Source organism: Pseudorasbora parva, chromosome 19 (assembly GCF_024679245.1).
Source record: "Pseudorasbora parva isolate DD20220531a chromosome 19, ASM2467924v1, whole genome shotgun sequence".
NCBI classification, from domain to species: domain Eukaryota; kingdom Metazoa; phylum Chordata; class Actinopteri; order Cypriniformes; family Gobionidae; genus Pseudorasbora; species Pseudorasbora parva.
In genome coordinates this window covers 32,691,173-32,713,466 of record NC_090190.1, presented here as the reverse complement: position 1 = coordinate 32,713,466, position 22,294 = coordinate 32,691,173, and the positions used below count along the sequence as shown (strand labels likewise).

The 22,294-nt window shown below is 38.8% G+C and overlaps 3 protein-coding genes across 11 annotated transcripts in view; 2 read left to right on the top strand and 1 right to left on the bottom strand.

Moving 5' to 3' along the window:
* Positions 1-9,856, top strand: part of fam131ba (family with sequence similarity 131 member Ba) — a 38,395-nt gene extending 28,539 nt beyond the window's left edge. For all 6 annotated transcript variants that reach the window (XM_067426478.1, XM_067426475.1, XM_067426474.1 and 3 more), the window contains 4 exons: positions 261-401; positions 5,108-5,400; positions 7,241-7,498; positions 7,576-9,856. In XM_067426478.1, the coding sequence (XP_067282579.1) occupies positions 261-401; positions 5,108-5,400; positions 7,241-7,498; positions 7,576-7,812 (929 nt within the window). In that variant the 3' untranslated portion in view covers positions 7,813-9,856. The remainder of the gene's footprint in view (positions 1-260; positions 402-5,107; positions 5,401-7,240; positions 7,499-7,575) is intronic.
* cacng6a (calcium channel, voltage-dependent, gamma subunit 6a) overlaps positions 1-22,294 on the top strand; it is a 213,942-nt gene that overhangs the window by 10,928 nt on the left and 180,720 nt on the right. The gene's annotated exons all lie outside the window — the stretch shown is intronic.
* clcn1a (chloride channel, voltage-sensitive 1a) overlaps positions 15,617-22,294 on the bottom strand; it is a 42,574-nt gene continuing 35,896 nt past the window's right edge. Inside the window, exons 22-24 of one of the 2 annotated variants that reach the window (XM_067425834.1) lie at positions 19,945-20,031; positions 18,648-19,126; positions 15,617-17,775 (exon numbers count right to left, since the gene is read on the bottom strand). In XM_067425834.1, the coding sequence (XP_067281935.1) occupies positions 18,653-19,126; positions 19,945-20,031 (561 nt within the window). In that variant the 3' untranslated portion in view covers positions 15,617-17,775; positions 18,648-18,652. Of the gene's footprint in view, positions 19,127-19,944; positions 20,032-22,294 lie in introns of both variants that reach the window. The other variant, XM_067425833.1, reaches the window with a different exon arrangement.

Genomic DNA, 22,294 nt, shown 5'->3' with positions numbered 1-22,294 from the left:
CAACCCAGTATTACATGGCTCAGGACTTACACACACACATTCACATCTACAGACAATTATAGCGTCTCCAATTCACCTATACTTATATTTTGGGGAAAACCGGAGCACTGGAGGAAACATGCAAACTCCACAATGAAAGGGATGTTGGCTCAGCCGGGACTTGAACCAATCTGAGCCACTGTGCCACCCCACAATAGCACTATTTTATCCAGTATATTTCATCTTTAAAAGATCAAAATTGTAATCCTACTTTTTTGCAGGCATTTTGCAGCAGTTTGCCATCTCTGAAGCCACACTCTTAGCCTGGACCTCTATGGATGGAGATAGTTTCTGTGTGGACTCCAACCAGGGCAGCGTGGCTCACCTCAGTGAGGTTAACCAGGAGAGCATCACAAGCAGAGGTGAGAGTCACAAACAGTTTTCATTCAGAATTACCACCTTGTGCCGTAACAGAATGCAGACATTGTTTTAATAAGGCTCCATCATTTTGCTCACTTTGTTTGACTTCAGATGAGTAGAACAATCTTTTGTTAAGCCACTGCTCAAATGTTACAAGCACACACTTCTTAAAGGGTTAGTTCACACAAAAATGAAATTGAATTCATTTATGAACCCTAATGTTGTTCCACACCCGTAAGACCTCCGTTCATCTTCAGAACACAGTTTAAGATATTTTATATTTTAGTCCCAGAGCATATGCAGTCTATGCACACTGTACTGTCCATGTTAACAGTTTACAAATAAAGATTCAAACGGCCATGAATCAGTGAATCGATCAATGCTTCGGATCGCCAATGTCACATGATTTCAACAGTTTGGATCACGTGTCAAACTGCCAAACTGCTGAAATCACGTGACATTGGCGATCCATTGACTCAATGATTAATGGCTGTTTGAATCTTTATGTGAGGAACACGGAAGAGAAGACAATGCTGAATAAAGTCGTAGTTTTTGATATTTTCGGACCAAAATGTATTTCCAATGCTTCAAGAGATTCTAATTAACCAACTGATGTCTCATATGGACTACTTTGATGATGTTTTTATTCCCTTTCTGGACATGGACACTATAGTGTGCATAGACTGTAAATGCTCTTTGACTAAAATATAAAATATCTTTAACTGTGTTCTGAAGATGAACGGAGGTCTTATGGGTGTGGAACGACATTAGGGTGAGTCATTAATGACATCAATTTCATTTTTGGGTGAACTAACCCTTTAAACTCATGCTTGCACGATTATTACTCTGGCAGCTCAACACGTTGTGAAAATTTTAACCGCTTTTGCGGTAAGAACCGTTTGCATCTTTTGACAGGAGTCTCATATCCAAACCTCTTTGTTTCACTGATGTTAGCGCTTGGATATTTTTGCGGATTTGATTTATATTGTTTACCTAGCCTTGACTGATGTGCCTTGCAGTCCGTTTGACAGGTCTAGAGCGCATTGCCACCACTTTATTTAGTGTGTGGAAATGTGTCAGAGATGCCACAGTGACAGCTGCTGGCCCAAAGGCAATGGGGGTGAATCGCGGAGCAGCGGTTTTCCTGAGGTTCGGCTATCAGAGCTATAAGAAGCCAGACTGCAGTGTAACGAAAACAAAAAGGATCTCTTTGGCCTCATTATGTCAAAATAATAAGGATTAGTGTAGTGGATTATTATAACGGTGAAAAATCATGATTGTTATAGTTTTTTAAATGAAAATGCTTCTCCAAATGGGGTTTCATAAACTCCTAGGGGTTTGTGTTAGCCTGGATGCCAGCCGAACTTAGCCCCACCCACAACATTTTTAGGTCGTGTGGTTCGGTCTGGCCTAGATCTATAGAGGAGTAATTATCTCCGAACAGAAACTGTTCGGACCAATGAAATCATCAGGGCGGGCTTTAGACGATGACGGACAGATGATCAGCAGTAAAATAATCATCAGGGGCTTGGATTATATTTGTTTGAATCCTAAACGGAGAGCTTGTTTATATATGCATTCACCTTCATAATTTCTCTAAAAAATTATGATCATGTTGGGTAAGTACATTCAATTCTTTTATTTGTTTTACAACACCGGCAAAGATTGTGTATTCCACATTGAAAAAAAATGAAATAATAAATGAGGCTGCACAATTAATCAATATAAAATAGAAATTGTGATATAGGTTAGTGCGATTATCAAAATAAATGGTGTGGCATGTCATTGTGGCTCGGTTCATAGTAAATGCTGCTTTGCTGTGAGCACCCAAAAATTAAAATCTGTCATTAATTACTTACCCTCATGTTGTTCAACAACCGTAAGACCTCCGTTCATCTTCAGAACACAAATGAAGATATTTTTGTTAAAATCTGATGGCTCAGAAAGGCCTTCATCAATGTCATTTCCTCTCTCAAGACCCATAAAAGGCACTAAAGACGCCATTACAAAGCCCATCTAACTACAGTGGCTCTACAGTGTATCGAATCAGCGGATAGTCAAAAGTCACGTGATTTCAACAGTTTGGTGGTTTGACACATGATACGAATCATGAATCGATGCACGGATTCATTAAGCTCCGAAACTTCAGGAAGCAGTGTTTTGAAATCGGCCATATGTTAAATAACCATATATGACAATAAAATTTTATATAATAAATAACTGTTTTTTCTCCCCTACACACACACACACACACACACACACACACACACACACACACACACACACACACACACACACACACACACACACACACACACACACACACACACACACACACACACACACACACACACACACACACACACACACACACACACACACACACACACACACACACACACACACACACACACACACACAATGCCCGAGAGCATTTTCATGCCACGCAATATTCTACTAATATGACAAAATTTGGATGACTTCACTTATTTCTGCTAGATATATACTGCCGTCATTACTCCTTTTCCACAGTGAGCGTCAGTGGCAGAGGTGCAAACTCAAAATAGAAACTTAAGCTACACGGTGTGGTCATTGAGTCCTACAAAATCACAACATTGTTGTTCTTGTGTTGATTGTTATTGAAAATGTAACAAGTATGCCTGGCCCAGGTAAAACCGAAGTAAAACAAAAGTAATGTAACATTACTTTACATAAAAAGTAACTAAGTAATGCATTTTAGGGGGTACTCCAAATAAATATTTTACATCTAAGAGGATTACACTTTATTTGGTAACACTTTTATCTTACTGTATCCATGTTACAGTGTCACATATGTTACATGTGCTTACCATAGTAATAACAGTAAATTATGCATAAAATACATGCAACTAATCCTCAAACCTAAGCCTATATAGTATGTACATGTTGTTAATTAATATTACTCAGTACTTAAACATATACACTGTAACAATGACACCTTTAAATAAAGTGTAACCCTTTATTTTAAGGTGACAGAGTTACATTGTACTTACTCAAAAATGTTTAGGAATCCCTGGATTAGAACATTATATATATATATATAGGTCCTTCTAAAAAAATTGCATCTGTGATAAAAGTTCATTATTTTCCATAATGTAATGATAAAAATTAAACTTTCATATATTTTAGATTCATTGCACACCAACTGAAATATTTGAGGTCTTATTGTTTTAATACTGATGATTTTGGCATACAGCTCATGAAAACCCAAAAAATTAGCATATTTCATCCGACCAATAAAAGAAAAGTGTTTTTAATACAAAAAAAGTCAACCTTCAAATAATTATGTTCAGTTATGTACTCAATACTTGGTCGGGAATCCTTTTGCAGAAATGACTGCTTCAATGCGGCGTGGCATGGAGACGATCAGCCTGTGGCACTGCTGAGGTGTTATGGAGGCCCAGGATGCTTCGATAGCGGCCTTAAGCTCATCCAGAGTGTTGGGTCTTGCGTCTCTCAACTTTCTCTTCACAATATCCCACAGATTCTCTATGGGGTTCAGGTCAGGAGAGTTGGCAGGCTAGTTGAGCACAGTAATACCATGGTCAGTAAACCATTTACCAGTGGTTTTGGCATTGTGAGCAGGTGCCAGGTCGTGCTGAAAAACGAAATCTTCAAAATCTCCAAAATCTGCATTGACCCTGCCCTTGATAAAACGCAGTGGACCAAAACCAGCAGCTGACATGGCACCCCAGACCATCACTGACTGTGGGTACTTGACACTGGACTTCAGGAATTTTGGCATTTCCTTCTCCCCAGTCTTCCTCCAGACTCTGGCACCTTGATTTTCCGAATGACATGCAAAATTTGCTTTCATCCGAAAAAAGTACTTTGGACCACTGAGCAACAGTCCAGTGCTGCTTCTCTGTAGCCCAAAGTGGCTTGACCTGGGGAATGCGGCACCTGTAGCCCATTTCCTGCACACGCCTGTCCACGGTGGCTCTGGATGTTTCTACTCCAGACTCAGTCCACTGCTTCCGCAGGTCCCCCAAGGTCTGGAATCGGCCCTTCTCCACAATCTTCCTCAGGGTCCGGTCACCTCTTCTCGTTGTGCAGCGTTTTTTGCCACACTTTTTCCTTCCCACAGACTTCCCACTGAGGTGCCTTGATACAGCACTCTGGGAACAGATTATTCGTTCAGAAACGTCTTTCTGTGTCTTACCCTCTTGCTTGAGGGTGTCAATGATAGCCTTCTGGACAGCCGTCAGGTCGGCAGTCTTACCCATGATTGCGGTTTTGAGTAATGAATCAGGCTGGGAGTTTTTAAAAGCCTCAGGAATCTTTTGCAGGTGTTTAGAGTTAATTAGTTGATTCAGATGATTAGGTTAATAGCTCGTTTAGAGAACCTTTTCATGATATGCTAATTTTTTGAGATAGGAATTTGGGGTTTTCATGAGCTCTATGCCAAAATCATCAGTATTAAAGCAATAAAAGACCTGAAATATTTCAGTTGGTGCAATGAATCTAAAATATAAGTAACATTTTTATCATTACATTATGGAAAATAATCAACTTTTATCACATATGCCAATTTTTTGAGAAGGACCTGTATATATATAATTTTTTTTCCTTCTTCTCAGAAACCATTTTGATTCTATCTGCATTTGAATTCTCCACTTCACCTTACGACCTTTCGTCTGTCTCCTTCATTTTCACATCTGTCCTTCAGACCAGCCGCTGCATCATTCCTCTGCAGATGTGTGGCCTCACACTTACGTCTCCCAAGGCCTTTACTGTCTCTCTTCCTCTGATGCGTGGGAGCCAATCAGCAACGAGCCCTCAGGCATGGCCTCTCCCGCTGCCGGCTCTTACATCATGGCAGGCGGGGCTTCGGGCGAGGGTTATGACGGCTCTACTCACTATCTGACACAGCAGCAGTTGGCGTTGCAGCAGCAGAACAACCTACAGCAGTTCCAACAGTATCAGCAGTACCAGCAGCAGCAGCTCCTGCAGTACCAACAGGTCAGAAAACACACGGTTTGACACGCTTCCATGTAAACCCGCTCAGAGAAACACTACAGAGTTGTGTACAAGTAGTACTACTCGACCTCTTGTAGCCGGGTGTTGTCAACGGATTTTAAATCCTGGTCCTACACTGTAGAAAATTATTTAAAAATTAAGTTACCTGGTTGCCTTAAAATTTTGAGTTCATTGAAATAAACATTTTGAGTTAATACGATGAACATTTTTGAGAATCAACAACCTTTATTAAAGTACTATTAAAAGATTCTGTAAGTATATTGGGTAATTGTGTGTGTTTTATTTGTGAAGACAGTGAAACATGCCAAATTGCTCTATTTTCATGATTTATCACATTTTCTATGTGGTTCAGATGGTTGAGTTTCTATTTATCAAACCAATTTCCTTCATTGTATCAACTCAATTTTTTTATTTCAATGAACTTAAAATTTTAAGGCAACCAGTTTACTTACTTTTTTAAGTTAAACCAATTTTTTTTACAGTGTAGGGACCCACCATTCTGCACATTTTGTACACTGTAAAAAATATTATACAAATAACATACAAAATGTGCAGAGCGATGGGTCCCCAGACCCAAAACCCCTTGTGTACAGGATGGCGCTGTAGGTAGTCCCGCTGTATTTAGAACATCAGTGGCCATGACTGAAGATGGTGATGGTGAGTCTTGCTTTATATTGCGATTTTATGTTAAAGGCACAGTATGTAAGTTTGGCCGCTAGAGCTTGATGTCGCAGTGAATGAGCGCGGAGTCATGGGAGTTATAGTCTTGACTCTTCTCCTCCACCGCCGATGGAAAGGAATCAGACGGACTTCGGGCAAAAACCATGTTCATGAATGAGCAAATTTATTACATGTTCTATTGATTTTTAATGGGTAGTCTATTCAGTTCCTGATTAGAAATACTACTGATTCACTTTATAATGTCATTATATAAATATGACAATTTATCGTCTCTGTTATGTATGTAAACCTCGTTCCCTGAGGGAGACGTTATGTCGGAGACCGACGAATAGGAATCTCGCTAATATTCGTCGGCCTCCAACATGGCGTCGGAAGTGACAGGCTGAATGGTAACTCATTATGGCGCATATCATATTATAAAACAGAAGTTGCAAATAGTCAAATTAAACATTTATCATTTAGCTTGTTTAGCTTGAAGTTTGCAGAATAAAAGTTTGGGGTCAGAAAGAGTTTTTTTATTATTGAAGAAATGATGTATTCAGCAAGGATGAATTAAATTGACAATCAAAAGTGACATTAAAACATTTAAATTGTTACAAAAATATTCAATTTCAAATAAATGCTGATCTTTTATAATATTAAAAGTATTAAGCAGTGATAAAATTATTGTTTCTTAAAACACTAAATCAGCTTATTTTCTGAATGAGACTTACTGAAGACTGGAACAATGACTGCTAAAATTTCAGCTTTGCTATTATACATGAAATAGCTATTTACTATTTACAAATATTTTAAAATGTATTTTCTATTTAAATTTTAATTATATTTTAAAATATGACTATTTTACTGTTTAAATCAAATAAACCTTGGTGAGCAAAAGAGGTCTCTTTCTAAAACATTAAAAGTTTCACCAATAAACTCAGAATATGTTGTTTGAATAATTATATTAAACCAATTTAAATAAATAGGTTTACATAAAAAAAACATTTGCATAATTTGCAATGCTTCATGGGATTGTAGTCCACTCCCTCGCAAATGTTGTTCAGTGTGCAGTTTTTTTAAACTTTTGCATCAAATCTCTTTTTCACCACTTCATACCTGCAAACATTCCTTTTTTTTCCCCTCATGCTTTCTCTTGAAGTCATTGGAACATCGACTGCACAGCACCTCCCACTCCTTACAAGCCACGCCCAACAGCACTATTCACAGTTTGGGCCTGCCCACCCACCCGAGACTAGCTGACTTGTGGGCGGCGGCTCAGGTGGAGCCCCACCAGGTGGAGTTAATGGGACACATGGGCTTGTCCACAGCTGAAATGGGCATGGCGGAAGTATTCGGCGAGGAATCTGTCATGGAGACCGAATGCATCCCGGAGCAGCAAGAGGAGGAGGAATTCAAGGTAGGATATTTTATTTCTACATCCGTCACCACTTTACGCTAACATAAAAAACAACAACGATTTCTCTCTTTCTCAAGGAGGATGACATAACGCTTACCCTTGAGCCCGAGCAGACATCTGTAACTCCCGTCCTGACCCCTCAGCCTCAGAGAGAGGACTCCACCCCACCTGGGGTCATGAGCCCAGGAAGAGCACCAGCAGAGCCAATGGCTGAGCACACGACCTACGAGGTCACATCCTGCGTCGTCCAATCGCTCGAGGAGAAGGAAGAAGAGATGGAGGATGGGGCTGTGGTAGTTGTGGCAACCAATTGATGGTTCAAATTGAGGGCCAGTTGAAAGGACGGAGCGGGGAACATAAAATACGAAACTGTCTGTGAAATAATCAACCAATTAAGATATTGTATATGCCCCTTTTACCCCAGATGTGTACTCGCACAAACTGTTACATCAGGAACAGATTTATTCGTTATAAAACGCTGAAAGCATGCTCTCCCGGAACACCGGGCGCATATAGAGCCCAAACGTGGGAGAGCGTCAAAGCCGTGATGATGTGCTGCTGCTGTTTTATGGCAGGAGTGCTAAAGTCCAAGGCCACTTGCGTATGAAAACAAAGAGTGCAATACTGAAAAATCAATACAACCAAAAGAAAGTGCATGCGTTTTTTTTTTTTTTTTTTTTTTGGAGTATTTAAGTGACTGAATTAACAGTATCAACATAGTAATAATATATATATTGATTTTTGTAATAAAACTAAAAGCCAATGAAACAATATGTATTTGTATGTATATATAACATGTATGTACTGTATGTATGTTAGTACGAATGTATGAATGTATGTCTTTACAGGTATATTCAGAAGAAAAAAAAAGTTACGAATTTGCTGTTTGCGTGAAGTGTCCCCTATGTACCTCTAACACACACACGCACACACACCCTGGAAAACATATTTTTGCTCTTAATATAACCCAAGCACAATACTGCCCAAATGGAAACAGTGCTGCCCTTTTCAACATCCTAACTGTATTGTTACTAAGACTTATGCACTACTATGGACATAAACGAATGTATTGCCCATCTTCTTTAGCGACAGCCCGGTTCTGTCCTAAAGTTGTTGTTAATTTTTTCTGTTCTACTTGATTTTTTTCATCGATGTCTGTGTTTATCTGTTTGTGTACTGCCTGGCTGAGCTGCTCAATATTGATTTGCACTGAACACCAAAAGGAAAACTGAAGAGTCATCATCGTCATTCCGGGACGTTCCATCAATCTTCTCATGCAAAAGGAGAAAACTTTGGATACGTTTAACCCGTTGAGTCTGAGCCTACAGGACACCAAATTGGGAATCCTGAAGACGACTCATGGATCCATCCATTTCCATTTTTAGATGGACTAATATGTAGGAGCCATTTGCTTCATGCGTATTTTCCATGTTAAGTTGTCGCTTTTAAATCCTGTAGCTGACATAATGCAAAGAGATAAACTCATTACCTCAGTAAAATCATGTGGTAATGGGCTAATTGACATGTTCGGTAACAGTATGTTTTTGTCACGACAGACCGTATGACTGTGGAAAGAAGTGAAAAGAAGGTGCTTTTCTGGTTTGTGCTTGCAGGCTTTCCACTAATTATTTAATAAGCTGTAATTTTAAATACCCGCTGCGGAAAGAAGTGCCCTCGATTACTAGCGTGCACGTCTCACATCTTTGTCGATACTTGTATACGTTCCAAAAGAGAGAGAAAAAAAAAAAGTGTTTTTGGATGTGGCAACAATAACACTAATTTAGATTTAGAAGCCGTTTGGTTTAGCAATGATTTATATTCTTTGATGATTTTGAGAGTTTTGATTAATGCCGTTATGCAATGCTGAGGCAACATTTATTTTTCTATACTAACGAGGCCTGCGAGTTGTCATTCTTTGTGATATTTCGAACATCGTAGGACTAGTATCTGCTGAAGGGGAGTCATTTTCACAGATCTATTTGTCGCATTTGGATCGAAATTCGAAACCAGATAAAAATAAAAATACGATTGAGGTGAACAAAATTACATACTTTGGAAAATACATTCTTGGCATCTTTGATGTGAGAGCTCTTCGTGAAATGTCCGAAGGATGGCAACATTAACAGCTGACAGCAATGATGTCACAAGGTTATGATTATGTCATACTCTGTGAAATATGTTGCATTTAGTGCAAAATGGCAAAGATATAAGGTTCAATCAGAAAGGGATTTCTGATTATTGAGGATTAAAAAAATAAAGCTAGATAGCGATATTGCAGTTTCTTCAACTCCATTTAGTCATCATGTAACATTCAATTCGTGCATTTTAATGTGCTGTAAATAAAATCCTTATTGTGAATCACTGTCTCATTTGTTAACATCTTCAGACTGATCAAAGATCAGTAAAGAGAAATAGCAAACACTTTATTTTGGTGTTCAATTGTTGCTATTAACTAGTTGCTTGTTAGCATGCATATTACTAGGATATTGACTTACAGAGCTTATTTTAATGCCTTATTAAACATGACCGTATTCGACATCCCTTAAAGGACAACTCCGGTGAGAAATGAACCTAGGGGTAATTAACAGATGGTTACCGAGTAGATCGTTCTCTGGGATGCGTTTTCATGGAAATCGAATGTAGAGTTTTATCTCTAAAAACAGATTAGCTTATAACGCTAGTCTATGGGGCACAGGGTAAGTGAAATTAAATCGCTAGTTAATACCACTAACAAGGCTCAAAATAGCCTCACACTAACACAGAGCATAATGAGGGTCCCTACATGCAAACCGAAACATTGAGAACTTTGTAAGTGTACAAACAATTTAATAAGAAGATACTTAATAAACACGGACAGGCGCCATCTTGGAAAACAGTCTCGACTCGTCGAGCCACGAGCGCTCTGCTAAGTGATGAACTGTGACTTGGAATCTCATATGGGCCGTTGTTTCCGGAAGAAAGCACTGAACGTGACAAAGAAAAGAAATAAATAAATAAAAATGTCCATGTTATTACATTACACAAACTTAATTCCTATCAACCAGCTCACTTAGAACAGTGCTCGTGGATTGATTCGTCGAGACTGTTTTCCAAGATGGCGCCTGACCGTAAACGCGTAATGTACTGTGTTTATAAAGTATCTTCTTATTAAACTGTTTGGACACTTACAAAGTTCTCAATGCTTCGGTTTGCATGTAGGGACCCTCATTATGCTACCGCTTTAGTGTCAAGCTATTTTGAGCCTTGTTAGTGGTATTAACTAGCGTTTTAATTTGACTTATTCCATGCCCCATACACTAGCGTTATAAGCTAATCTGTTTTTAGAGATAAAACTCTTTACATTCGAGTTCCATGAAAACGCATCCCAGAGAACGATCTACTCGGTAACCATCTGTTAATTACCCCTAGGTTCATTTCTCACCGGAGTTGTCCTTTAATACCTAAATTTAAATGCTACAAAAATACAGTATAAGTTATTAATAAGCAGTAAATTAGAAGTTTGAGTCAAAAGTCTTAGTCAAAAGTGAATATGTGTTCCCCATTCTAAAGTGTTGAAAATATATAAGTGCCCCTATTGTGGCATTTGAAAGCTTCCTGTTTTTGTTGTGGGAGTCCGCAACAATGGGTTTACATGCATGCAAGGTCAAAAAACACTTTCATTGTATTCCATTGTCTTACAATCTCCGGTGATTGGTCAGATGACCCAGTCAGGTGTGATTGGTATACTGCATGCAGGGCATGTCGGAAACGGAACACCTGTCACCATTACTGGAATACGGCTTGTCAAGTGTTGGACATTCTGTATAGTGTATGAACAGACATGGCATCAATTTTACCTTACCAATTCGAGCCAGAGTCCTACGAGGAAACGTCCAGAGTTGCTGATGAACCAGAAAGTCAATCGCAAACACGACTGGAGCAGGAACTTTCTCAATGGCAAGACTGTCAATGTAGTTTATGGCACTTTAGGCCGATTGAACATGCAACATCAGAGTAAGAATGTCTGAGAAGTGATGTGCTGTAACCTGATTAATTTTGCTGTCTGATGCCATTTGTTAGTTCAGTGTAATGTGTCACAGACAAATTAATTGCCTAATTTACTTAGGTGCACGTGTAGGAACAGAATCAAAATACCAAATGCAGGCAATTCTAATGTTTCACCTTGACGTCACAACGAAACGGCTTGGGATTCATTTTCAAAATCGATTTGTTTAATTAACTTCATACATGGTGCTTGTCTGGCTATCACCAGACCAAGCTCAATTTAAAATTGAACATTGGTCTGGAGAGTCTGCTTTGTATTTTCTACTGCACAAGGGGCGTGATTAACAGGCATTTTTCAAATAAACTGCAATTGGATAATCCTTCAACCAATCAGACCACAAGAGGCGTGATCAATGGGCAACGACCCATCATTCCTCTATCTGTCATCGTGTTAAACACACCAATAGCGTGCCAGGTGGAAAAGCCAGTGTGATAGGTTCCTGCAAAAGTGTAACAGAAGCAGTAGAAATTAATGTACAGGTTTCCAGACTGAGTTGCCGGACGAAATCAAATCGCCGGCAGACCAGGCAGGGTTTACCCAGTCTAAAATGGTGGACTTTCAGATTTAAAACTTTGCAGGATGTTTTTATTCACTTAGAGCTATGTTACACACTACATGAAAGATAATTTAAAAAAATCCATAATAGGGGCACTTTATGATACTCTTTCGCTAAGACAACCTTGTATCTTGTTCATCCCGGACGAGCCCCCATTCTGTTACAGCCCGTGGCTCAAAAGGCTGCAACAAGGAAAGGGACACACAAGTTTGCCAAAATTAACTCAAGGTTTATTTACAAAATATAAAAAAAGACAAACCGTGTTAATGTAACCACACTGTAAACATTTTTTTTTTCAAAAATAAAGGTTTTTAAAGGTTGCCTTAAAATTTTGAGTTAATTGAAATTAAAAATTTGAGTTAATACAGTGAATATTTTTAAAGATTTTGTAAGCAAATTGGGTAATTGTATGTTTTATTTGTGAAGACGAAACATGCCAAATTGTGCTATTTTGATGATTTATCAAAAAAAAAAAAAAATTATGTGGTTCAGATGCAATAATATTTTGAGTTTCTATTTATTAAAGCAATTTCCTTCATTGTATCTCAAATTTTTAATTTCAATAAACTCAACATTTTAAGGCAACCAGGTTACTTACTTTTTTAAGTTAAACCAACAATATATAGTCAGTATTGTAGAGTAAAATGCATGCATGGAATGTAATGTGCTGTAGCCATGGTGCAGGTGCAAAAAATTAAATTACAACCACAAAGTCCAAAATAAAAACGCAGCAGCCTCAAAAGTCGTAAATGGCTCCTTTAAAGGACACAAGGATATAGGAGCAAGGTGTGTGTGATGAAACAATTTATGAAGCAGGGTTCGACAATAAGGACTGCTCGATGGCCTGGGGCCAGTTCAAACATCGCTCAGAGGTACGTTTCCTGTACAACAACGTAACTCGCTGCTTAAGTACTAAGAAATCACTGTAAAAAAAAATTCAGGTCTCAAATTGAAAATTTTCTATCTGGTCACATCAAATTTTTTTAGTTGGCCAAATTGAATTTCTGTGAATTAAATTGTCTCAATTTAATGATCAGTCTGAGTTATTTTGCTTTATTTCCAGATTCCATCATGGGCTCGATTTCACGTACTAGAGCACGTACACACATGCACACTCTTCACAAATGGTGCTTTAAATCTCAACAAACTAAAAGACGTAAATTACATTTGTATATTCAAAATAAACCACAAAACTTTGCGATGCTGTTCGCGAAAGTTCATTGGAACCAAGCGGCAACCTTCCCCAGTTTCTCTTAAGGACAATACTAAAGTGACTTAAACTGAAATTCATCGACTGGCCGTTAGAGACAGGCTCCAGAAGGGAGCAGAATCTCATTGCCCATGTTAAAATGCCCAATTTTACAGCAGAAAAAAAACATGTTTACAGCCTGGTACAAATTGTGGTTTTGGTCTATATATCTTACTTTGCCCTTCATGACAACCGTTTACATTATGTAAAGCCTTAAAGTTCTGCATAATTAAGGGCATGGCCATTTTGAGTGACAGGTGGATAGCCATTTGTCTGCTGTCTGTTCGTCATGTCACCTCAGTTCATGTCCCGCCTCTTTGCTCATTGTCAGTTAACCAGAAGTGATGCGCAATGATACACTACCAAAATGGCAACGGCCAGCTCAACCCTACTTTACGCTTCAGAACTGCTCTTCAGAACCCTATGGGTGACATCGCGGACTACGTCCATATTTTTTTTTTACATTCCATTATTGGAACTCTAGTTTTGGAAAAAAACATCTCGATGAACTATGTTGATAACGAAACTTGCGACCATAGTTGGCTAACAATGCTTTCAGGAATGCCAATGCAGAATCAAAGTTTATTATTTGTGTGTGTTTGTAAGCCATGTCAATTTAAATATTCAAGTAAGATGTGAGAAGCACACATCTAAAGCATGTGTCCATAAATCCGCTTCTCAGAAAGTGTGTGAATGCTGAATTGAGCTCTCTTTCACGTCTTCTTGCACTTGAATGGACATATTCTCACAAAAAGATGTCAAAAAGTGCTAGCCTTGGTGAGTATCCAAGTAACCATGGCCTGTTATAGCTTAAGTGAACATAAACAGTTAAGAAATATAATACAGTAGAGAAGCAGTATATGTAACAGTATTGGATCCGTGTTGCTCTTAAAGAGACAGCAGCATAATAAACCTGCTGCAATCTTTGTTTTAAAGGTGGGGAAAGTGCATTCTGGTACCCAATGTTGATATTTACCAAAACAAACACGCCCCTACCCCAAAAGGGTCTTGCCCCTATTTTGATAGCACCGCCCGACACATACGTACTCAACACAGGCAACGACTATGGCGGAATCTGCTGTGCCAGCCAGTCGAGGGTACGATTTCATCAATAACTGAAAGCAATGTGTTCCTATGGTAATCCAGGTCGAACGTTCAATGAAAAAATCATCCCTTATATACCAAAAACACAAACACAGATATCATGAACAACTCGATATTACGAGCACGACAGCCCAGCTAATGAATATATGACATTTATGACAAGATTAGAGGGTTATATCAATCACTAAAAGAGGAACCAAAGGAAACAAACATATATTAGGAGTTTATTGTCTTACTTTTCGGACACACTGCAGAAAGCTGACTCTTGAAACAGACAGTGATGTGGAAATGAACGGGTCTTTATAATCGCTGAAGTGAACGACGATACGATTGCAAATGGATAAACAAGCGAACATGACAAACATATTCAAGCAAAAGGCAGCATATATAAGTTCTGTGAAACAAAACAAAACCAATGTTATTTGCCTATCGAGATGAAATAAAGCAACCTCAGTGTCTGATTTTAGACTTTTAGAGTTCTCTACAGCACTGTAAAGCTGATACTTCACATGATACTATACATTTTCCACGTTTTTTTTAATCTGCCATCTCTCTCTTTCTGTCGTCACTCGGCTAATGTCCGATAAATGTGTTGTGTTTTGACTGAGCGCTCTCATCACCATCATAAGTAGACACACCCCTTAATGCTGATTGGCTACCATTTTGTTTTCACTCACTGCTCTTGACTGAATATTTTTGTTACTTCAAGGATTAATCTATATTTAATCTATATAGTGAAGACTATACAGTGCTATTTTACATTTGATAATTCACTTTCTCTACCTGAAAATTATTGTTAGACTTGCCTGAAAAACATGAAAAGTAGTGTTTATTGTATTTATATGTTTGTTTGATTGTATTTGTGCTATTGCTCATAATTTGATTATTTGTTCTTATTTTATTAAAAAAAATGTTTTACTTGTCTTTAAAAACATTTGAAATATATATATATATATATATATATATATATATATATATATATATATATATATATATATATATATATATATATATATATATATATATATATATATATATATATATATATATGAGTTTAAGTTAGTAGTTATTGTTGTCACAACCTTATTTATAAAGGATGAAGACAATCCTTGGCGTTCAGCCCTGGGAAGGAATCATTTATCTTTCCAACATGGGAGCGGGGGAGATACCAAGATTGAATTGTTTTTGATATATAAATGTCCTTCCTCCTAAGATAAACTACAAATTTGAAAAACAATGAGACAAAAACATCATTAACCTTTCGAAATTACTTTATAATACATATTCTGTCAATATCTCATCACGTCAAGAGGGAAAGAGATGAATGAATAAATAATTTAATAAATATGACAAAAACAAACAAACAGAGGCAAAAAAAAAAAAACCTTTCACTGCCCGAACAGACACAAAATCACATTAAATTAACTGAAACATTTCAACAAGTACAGTAGAACCCATGAACCAACATCGATTGTTCATAAACAGCGAGTGTCCTTGGTTTAAAGACATGAGAGACACCTGAGACAGAGAGAGAGAGAGAGAGAGAGAGAGACAGAGAGAGAGAGAGAGAGAGAGAGAGAGACAGAGAGAGAGAGAGAGAGAGATAGAGAGAGAGAGAGAGAGAGAGAGAGAGAGAGAGAGAGAGAGAGAGAGAGAGAGAGAGAGAGAGAGAGAGAGAGAGAGAGAGAGAAAAGATTTAAAGATGACAGCAGGACATGAATGGTTTCATTAAGAGACGATAGTGTGTACACCCTGAATTTTAATCGCTTGAAAATATATAACTAGAAAAGGGCATGAGGAGAATGGGTTTCAGGTGAAAAGAAAGTTCAGATTTTGAAATGGTTCACAATGTGCCACCTGCTGGCCGCAATTTGCCTCAGATATTTTAGACAACTACAGAAGAAGTACAATAGTAGTCAAAAGTTTGGAAACAAGGTTTTTGAAAGTAGTCTCTTAATCGTAGCCTACCAAGGCAGCATTTAATTGTTCAGAAATACAGAGGTACTCTGGGTTCAGGCCAAATTCTGAGCCCCCGGACAGCACGCTTAATACGCATAACCTTTACTCTATTTAATTTGATGTAAGTGTGATCTAGTGAATTTCTTTCTTAAAGTAATATTCCCAACACTGAAGATTTCTAGTGTATAATACTTCTGTGATGTTCTGTAATCCCTCTATAGTATATGTCCCAACATACTATAGGCTAGTATTCCTATAGGATTGCAATAATATTTTGTCCCAAAATACTACAAGATTCCTATAGTTGTTTTTCATAAGGGATGTCTTCCTTATGAACCTATGGTAGTTCGAGGTCTACACTCAATACAAACTGCAGTCTGTGAGTTAGGGATAACTGTCAGCACAGTCCCTCTGCAACTTCGTACTGATCACCGTTTTACAAAAGGATACAGTTTGGATTGAAGCATACGTACTAATGGTAAGTGACAAGGTTTTATTGAGTTATAGTATGCAACCTATGAAAGTTGATTGAGTTATAGGCTAATATAATGTTACCGCTACAGCTACCGCGATGTCTTACCTGGAGATTCAACCAGATAACAAAATATGTCTGGAAACAACACCTTCTGCCATTTGGTTGGGTCATTGACCCAGTTTTTAATGAAATAAGCACAGTCATAACCTATTGCAGTTCATTTTGCAATGTACCGTTGCCGGTCGGCAGGGGTCAATGACTCGCAATACGACATTTTTGTCATTTAAATACACACAATGTTTGCAGTGTTTTCCTCCACGCCGACTCCACCCTCACCACGCCTCCAACTATGAATAGATAATGCCGACTTTATGTAAGAACACACGCAACTATACACATCATAACATGTATAAATAGGAAAATGCTGGTGTTATGTTGTCACTTATTGAGCAGTCGGCTTGATGGAGCCGCTTACCTTCAGTCTTTGTGCTAAGCTAGGCTAGCAGTGAGAGCGTCAGATGGAGTTATGAGATGAGATGAGAATGGTATGTATGGACTTATACTCTGGGAGATATGGTGAATAAGCTTAAGTCCCAAAACGTCCCTGTGTTTCTTAAAGAAATTAATACATTTATTCAGCAAGAATGGATTAAATTGATCAAGTGATAGTATAGGGGCTGTCACTTGAGACGCAGGGCTAGTCTTCAGTGGGTTTATTTAAGTTCCTTGTGTTGAGTCCTTCGTGGTCCGGTCTCGTTGTTAGTGTGATGTTAACTTGAGGCTGGTAATGGTCTCCTGATGTATATTCCCGGATGTTCCTTGTAAAGTCTGTTTTGAATAAAGCTCATTTCTGTTTGGAAGTCTTGGGATATCTCCTTCATTGCTGCATCTGACACCATAAAAAAGACTACTTTCAAAAACATTAAAAAACCGTAATGTCTCCAAACTTTTGACCAGTAGTGTAAACTGCAATGAAAATGTTCCAATGTTGTTGAAAACGTTTGGAATTTGTCAATTTTTGTCTATTTGTTAACAAGGGTTCACACTCTTTAATAAAGGGTGAATATGAAAATAACCAGGTGTATGAAGACTTCAAGTGCTTTCATGAGGTCTGAAATAATATCACAGACTGCCGCATGTAAACCTGACTCAGCATTATCAGCATCATTTATAATATTGGGCACCATAATCTCAATTAGAAAGTCTTATGATACATGATACATATTTCTACAGGGGGAGTTTACATGTATTTTTGACATATTATACTTTTTTTTGTTAGAAGAGGGAAAAGGGAGGAAGAACAAGTAGAAGATAAAACATTTATTTACAGAAATGTTTAGAGGAAATATGAAGAAACAGGGGGGTGAAAGTAGAAAAAAGTTAAAGAAAAAGACCAACTGGGGAAAAAAAGGCAGAAATGTTGTACAGAAAAAATAAAATGTACAGAAATTTTTAGAGAAAGAAAAAGAAGGAAAATGAAAAAGAGGAGAAGAAAATGTGCAGAATTTTTAAGAGGAAGAAAAAGCAAAGAAGAGAAGAACTCTTCTTGTTAGTATTCTTGTTCTTCTAAAGAGAGAAATACAATTATTTACAAAAAGAGAATAAAGAAGAGAAACGGGAAGAGGAAATGAGTGGAAGAAAAGAAGAGACGTTTTAAAATTTTAAACGAGCAATGAATAAAAAACATGAAATCGTTATATAAAAATAAAAGTGAGCAAAAGTACACGATCACACAACAAATAAAAGAAAAACAAACTTAACTTGTTCTAAAGGGGTTCCTCGTCCTCGTTTTCTTCACCCTCTTTGTTTTCGGGGACGGGCTGCAGGGTGGAGAGAGGGATGGGGGGTGGAGAGGATGAGGGTGGCAGGGTTGGGCTACTATTGGCACTTCCTGCCTCACTGTCACTACTTCCTGTACCGCTACTGCTACTGCTCCTGCTGCTGCTTACTGTCGTCGTGCTACTGCTGTTCCCCACAATCACCTCCCGTTTCACGCCCTCAATCCACACCTCCATCTCGTCCTTCCCTTCCTTCACTGGGGCCGCTGGGCCGGGGGAAGGGGCTTGAGGGATCACAGGTGCGGAAAGAGGCGAGGAGGGAGCTGTGGTGGAGCTGGGTGAGGATGGAGGGGAAGAGGCCTGAGGGGGCTTCGCAGCTTTGCGAATGGTGTCACGAAAACTGGCCAGAGGGGGGCGCAAGCGCACGCCACTGCGTGTTGAGCCCTCGATGGCTTTTTGGAGCTGATGAATAGGAAGAAAGAGGGTTAAACCATAGATATCCATAATAAGGGCTAGATATCTTACGGCAGAGTCACCATCGTCATCACTGGCGGCCATCTTGTCACAGGTAAGCTTTCTGTCGGGCTCTGTGGAACCTGATGTAAGATGAGCGATCTGTACGAACATAAATACTCTTATCTCGCTGAAATCTTGACGGATTTACAAAAGGTTTGGTTTCTTACAAACTTTATTAACATGGCTACAAATCTGGATGCTTTAACACGTTGAAATTGCAGCTTTTCATTTCGAAACGACTTTATCGTGCAGCTTGTGTATCATGGCTAACTTACATGCACGTTAAAGGGGGCTGAGACCACAATCGAGCTGTTCAATTATATAGGTTTTATTGACACCAATAACGATTTTATGACAACCAATCTTTTGTCTAGTTAAAATAAACTTAGTTTGCATGTTCTTTTTTTGTTTAATTTTTGTTTTAAATACAAATTATTTTATTATAATAGTAATATTCTTATTATAAAAGTGTATGTGTGTGTGTATATATATATGTGTATATATAAGTATGTAGTGTCATAACTACATCTCTGACATTTGTAACAAACGAAAGTTATGGTTATTTAAAAGTACATGCACCATTAAAACACTCTGTTACGAGTGAGCGAGCTGCCTGTGACAAGATGGCCGCCAGTTGTGGACGGCGACCTCCATTGGCCAACAGCACGCACGAGACATCTAGCCTTTATTATGGATATTTATGGGTTAAACAGTCAAGAAAAAGACAAATAACTAGCAATCACAACAGATAGATAAGATACTACCTCTTTCAAGGCCACAACTCCCACCAGTTTTCCAGTATTGGTTACATAGGCATGACCAAGGCCCAGTAAAGAGAACAGGGTATGAGTCTGGCAAAAAAACAAAGGTGAGGTTTTTTATTGACTTTCAAAATCCTGAATCATTTTGATAGTCTAAATAATGTTTTATTATCAAAAAGGGTTTCCCAAGCTGAGGTTTGTGAGTTGATAAAAAATTATATTAAAAACGTGTTATTGAATTAATTAAAGGCCTACTGAAATATATATATATATTTTTTTAGCTTTTAGTATGACAATGTCAGCCTTAAAGTTATGAATAAGTTGGCATGTCCCAAAACAATGACAAAATTTGCATTTAGGAGATATTTAAGCATTCAAAACGCACAGTCTCTCACTTCCGTTAAAACGAATGAATCAAACGCTCTCTAGAATCTAAAGCCTGCCCCCTATGCTGCTGAAGTTGCGTCTGAAAGCGGTCAGTTTTTTAACACATTTACTAATTTCTACATGGTGAACAGCACATAGCACACTATATTTGTGTCAGGAAACGATTCAGTGTAAATATGTTTTCAGTCGAGGTGAATGAAGTCTATTTTCACGTTAGTTTCACGCACAGCACACACATCTAGACCAGAGCCGTTGACTAGAGACACGAGAGCGCAGCGTGGATCATATGTGCGAGTCGGCGCAGACAATAAACGTATTGCACCCATTTGAATTCTGCACCGAATGCTGCATTTCAAAACGATATGGAGGAGATTATGAAGATAAACGGTTAGAGGAAACTGGCTTTACTAAACCGCTCTAGTCAAACTGACACAGTGTATTAACGAAACGCTATTGGCTGTTTCAAAAAAGGGGAGGAGCTGCTAACAGCTGGAGCCGTTTCAGGGGATATCATGTCAACACATTGAATAATGTGGCGTTTCAAAGCCCTTCAGCGGGCCTTTAACATTAAAATCTCAGAGAGTTCTTCAAGTAAATATTTTAGGTCAATGAGGGTCGGCTGTAGCCTGGATGCCAGCCGAACTTAGCCCCGCCCACAACATTTTTAGGTTTGGGCAGTTCGGTCTGGCCTCGATCCATAGAGGAGTAATTATCTCCGAACAGAAACTTCAGACCAATGAAATCATCAGGGCGGGCTTTAGACGATGACGGACAGATGATCAGCAGTAACGTAATCATCACGTCATCAAAGGGGCCATAAGCCAGCTCCAAAGACGTTTCAGAGAATTTGGCAGTACATCCAACCGGCCTCACAAACACAGACCACGTGTAATCACACCAGCCCAGGACCTCCACATCCAGCATCTTCACCTCCAAGATCATCTGAGACCAGACACCCGGACAGCTGCTGCAACAATTGGTTTGCATAACCAAAGAATTTCTGCACAAACTGTCAGAAACCGTCTCAGGGAAGCTCCTCTGCATGCTCATTGTCCTCATCGGGGGCTCGACCTGCCTGCAGTTTGTCATTATATCCGACTTGAGTGGGCAAATGCTCACATTCGATGGCGTCTGGCACTTTGGAGAGGAGTTCTCCTTGCGGATGAATCCCAGTTTTCACTGTACAGGGCAGATGGCGGACAGCGTGTATGGTGTTGTGTGGGTGAGTGGTTTGCTGATGTCAACGTTGTGGATCTAGTGGCCCATGGTGGCAGTGGGGTTATGGTATGGGCAGGCGTATGTTGGCATGATGGTATTTTGAATGCACAGAGATACGGTGACGAGATCCTGAGGCCCATTGTTATGCCATTCATCCACGACTATCACCTCATGTTGCAACATGATAATGTACAGCCCCGTGTTGCAAGGATCTGTGCACAATTCCTGGAAGCTGAAAATATCCCAGTTCTTACATGGCCAGTATACTCACCAGTAGGGGTGTCCCCGACTAAGGATTTACACATTCGAATCATAATTTTCTAATCTCTCTATGGTCGACCAATAGTCGAATCATCTGTGTGTGTGTAAACCATAGACCAGAAAAAAATAAACGGTATAAACGGGTTGGGAAAGGCAGGACACTAGTCAGTAGGAGGCTAAGACTATTTTTATTTTACTTTACACACGGCACACAGCCAACACTTTTAATAAAGTGATCAAAACTAGGCTACACTACACATTCGTAAATTAACCGATCTCTCATAACATTTGAATGCCGCGATCGAAACACAGAACATCACACAAATATATAAAATAACATTTTGATAAATAAACCTAAAAAAATACCTGCCAAGAGAGGAAAAGAACACTTTGAGTGCGTTTATATGCACGTTCTTAAGCCGATTGTGCCTAAAGGGGGATCGCACACCTGACTGAAGCTCAGCGCCATCTCTCACACCAGGCAGAC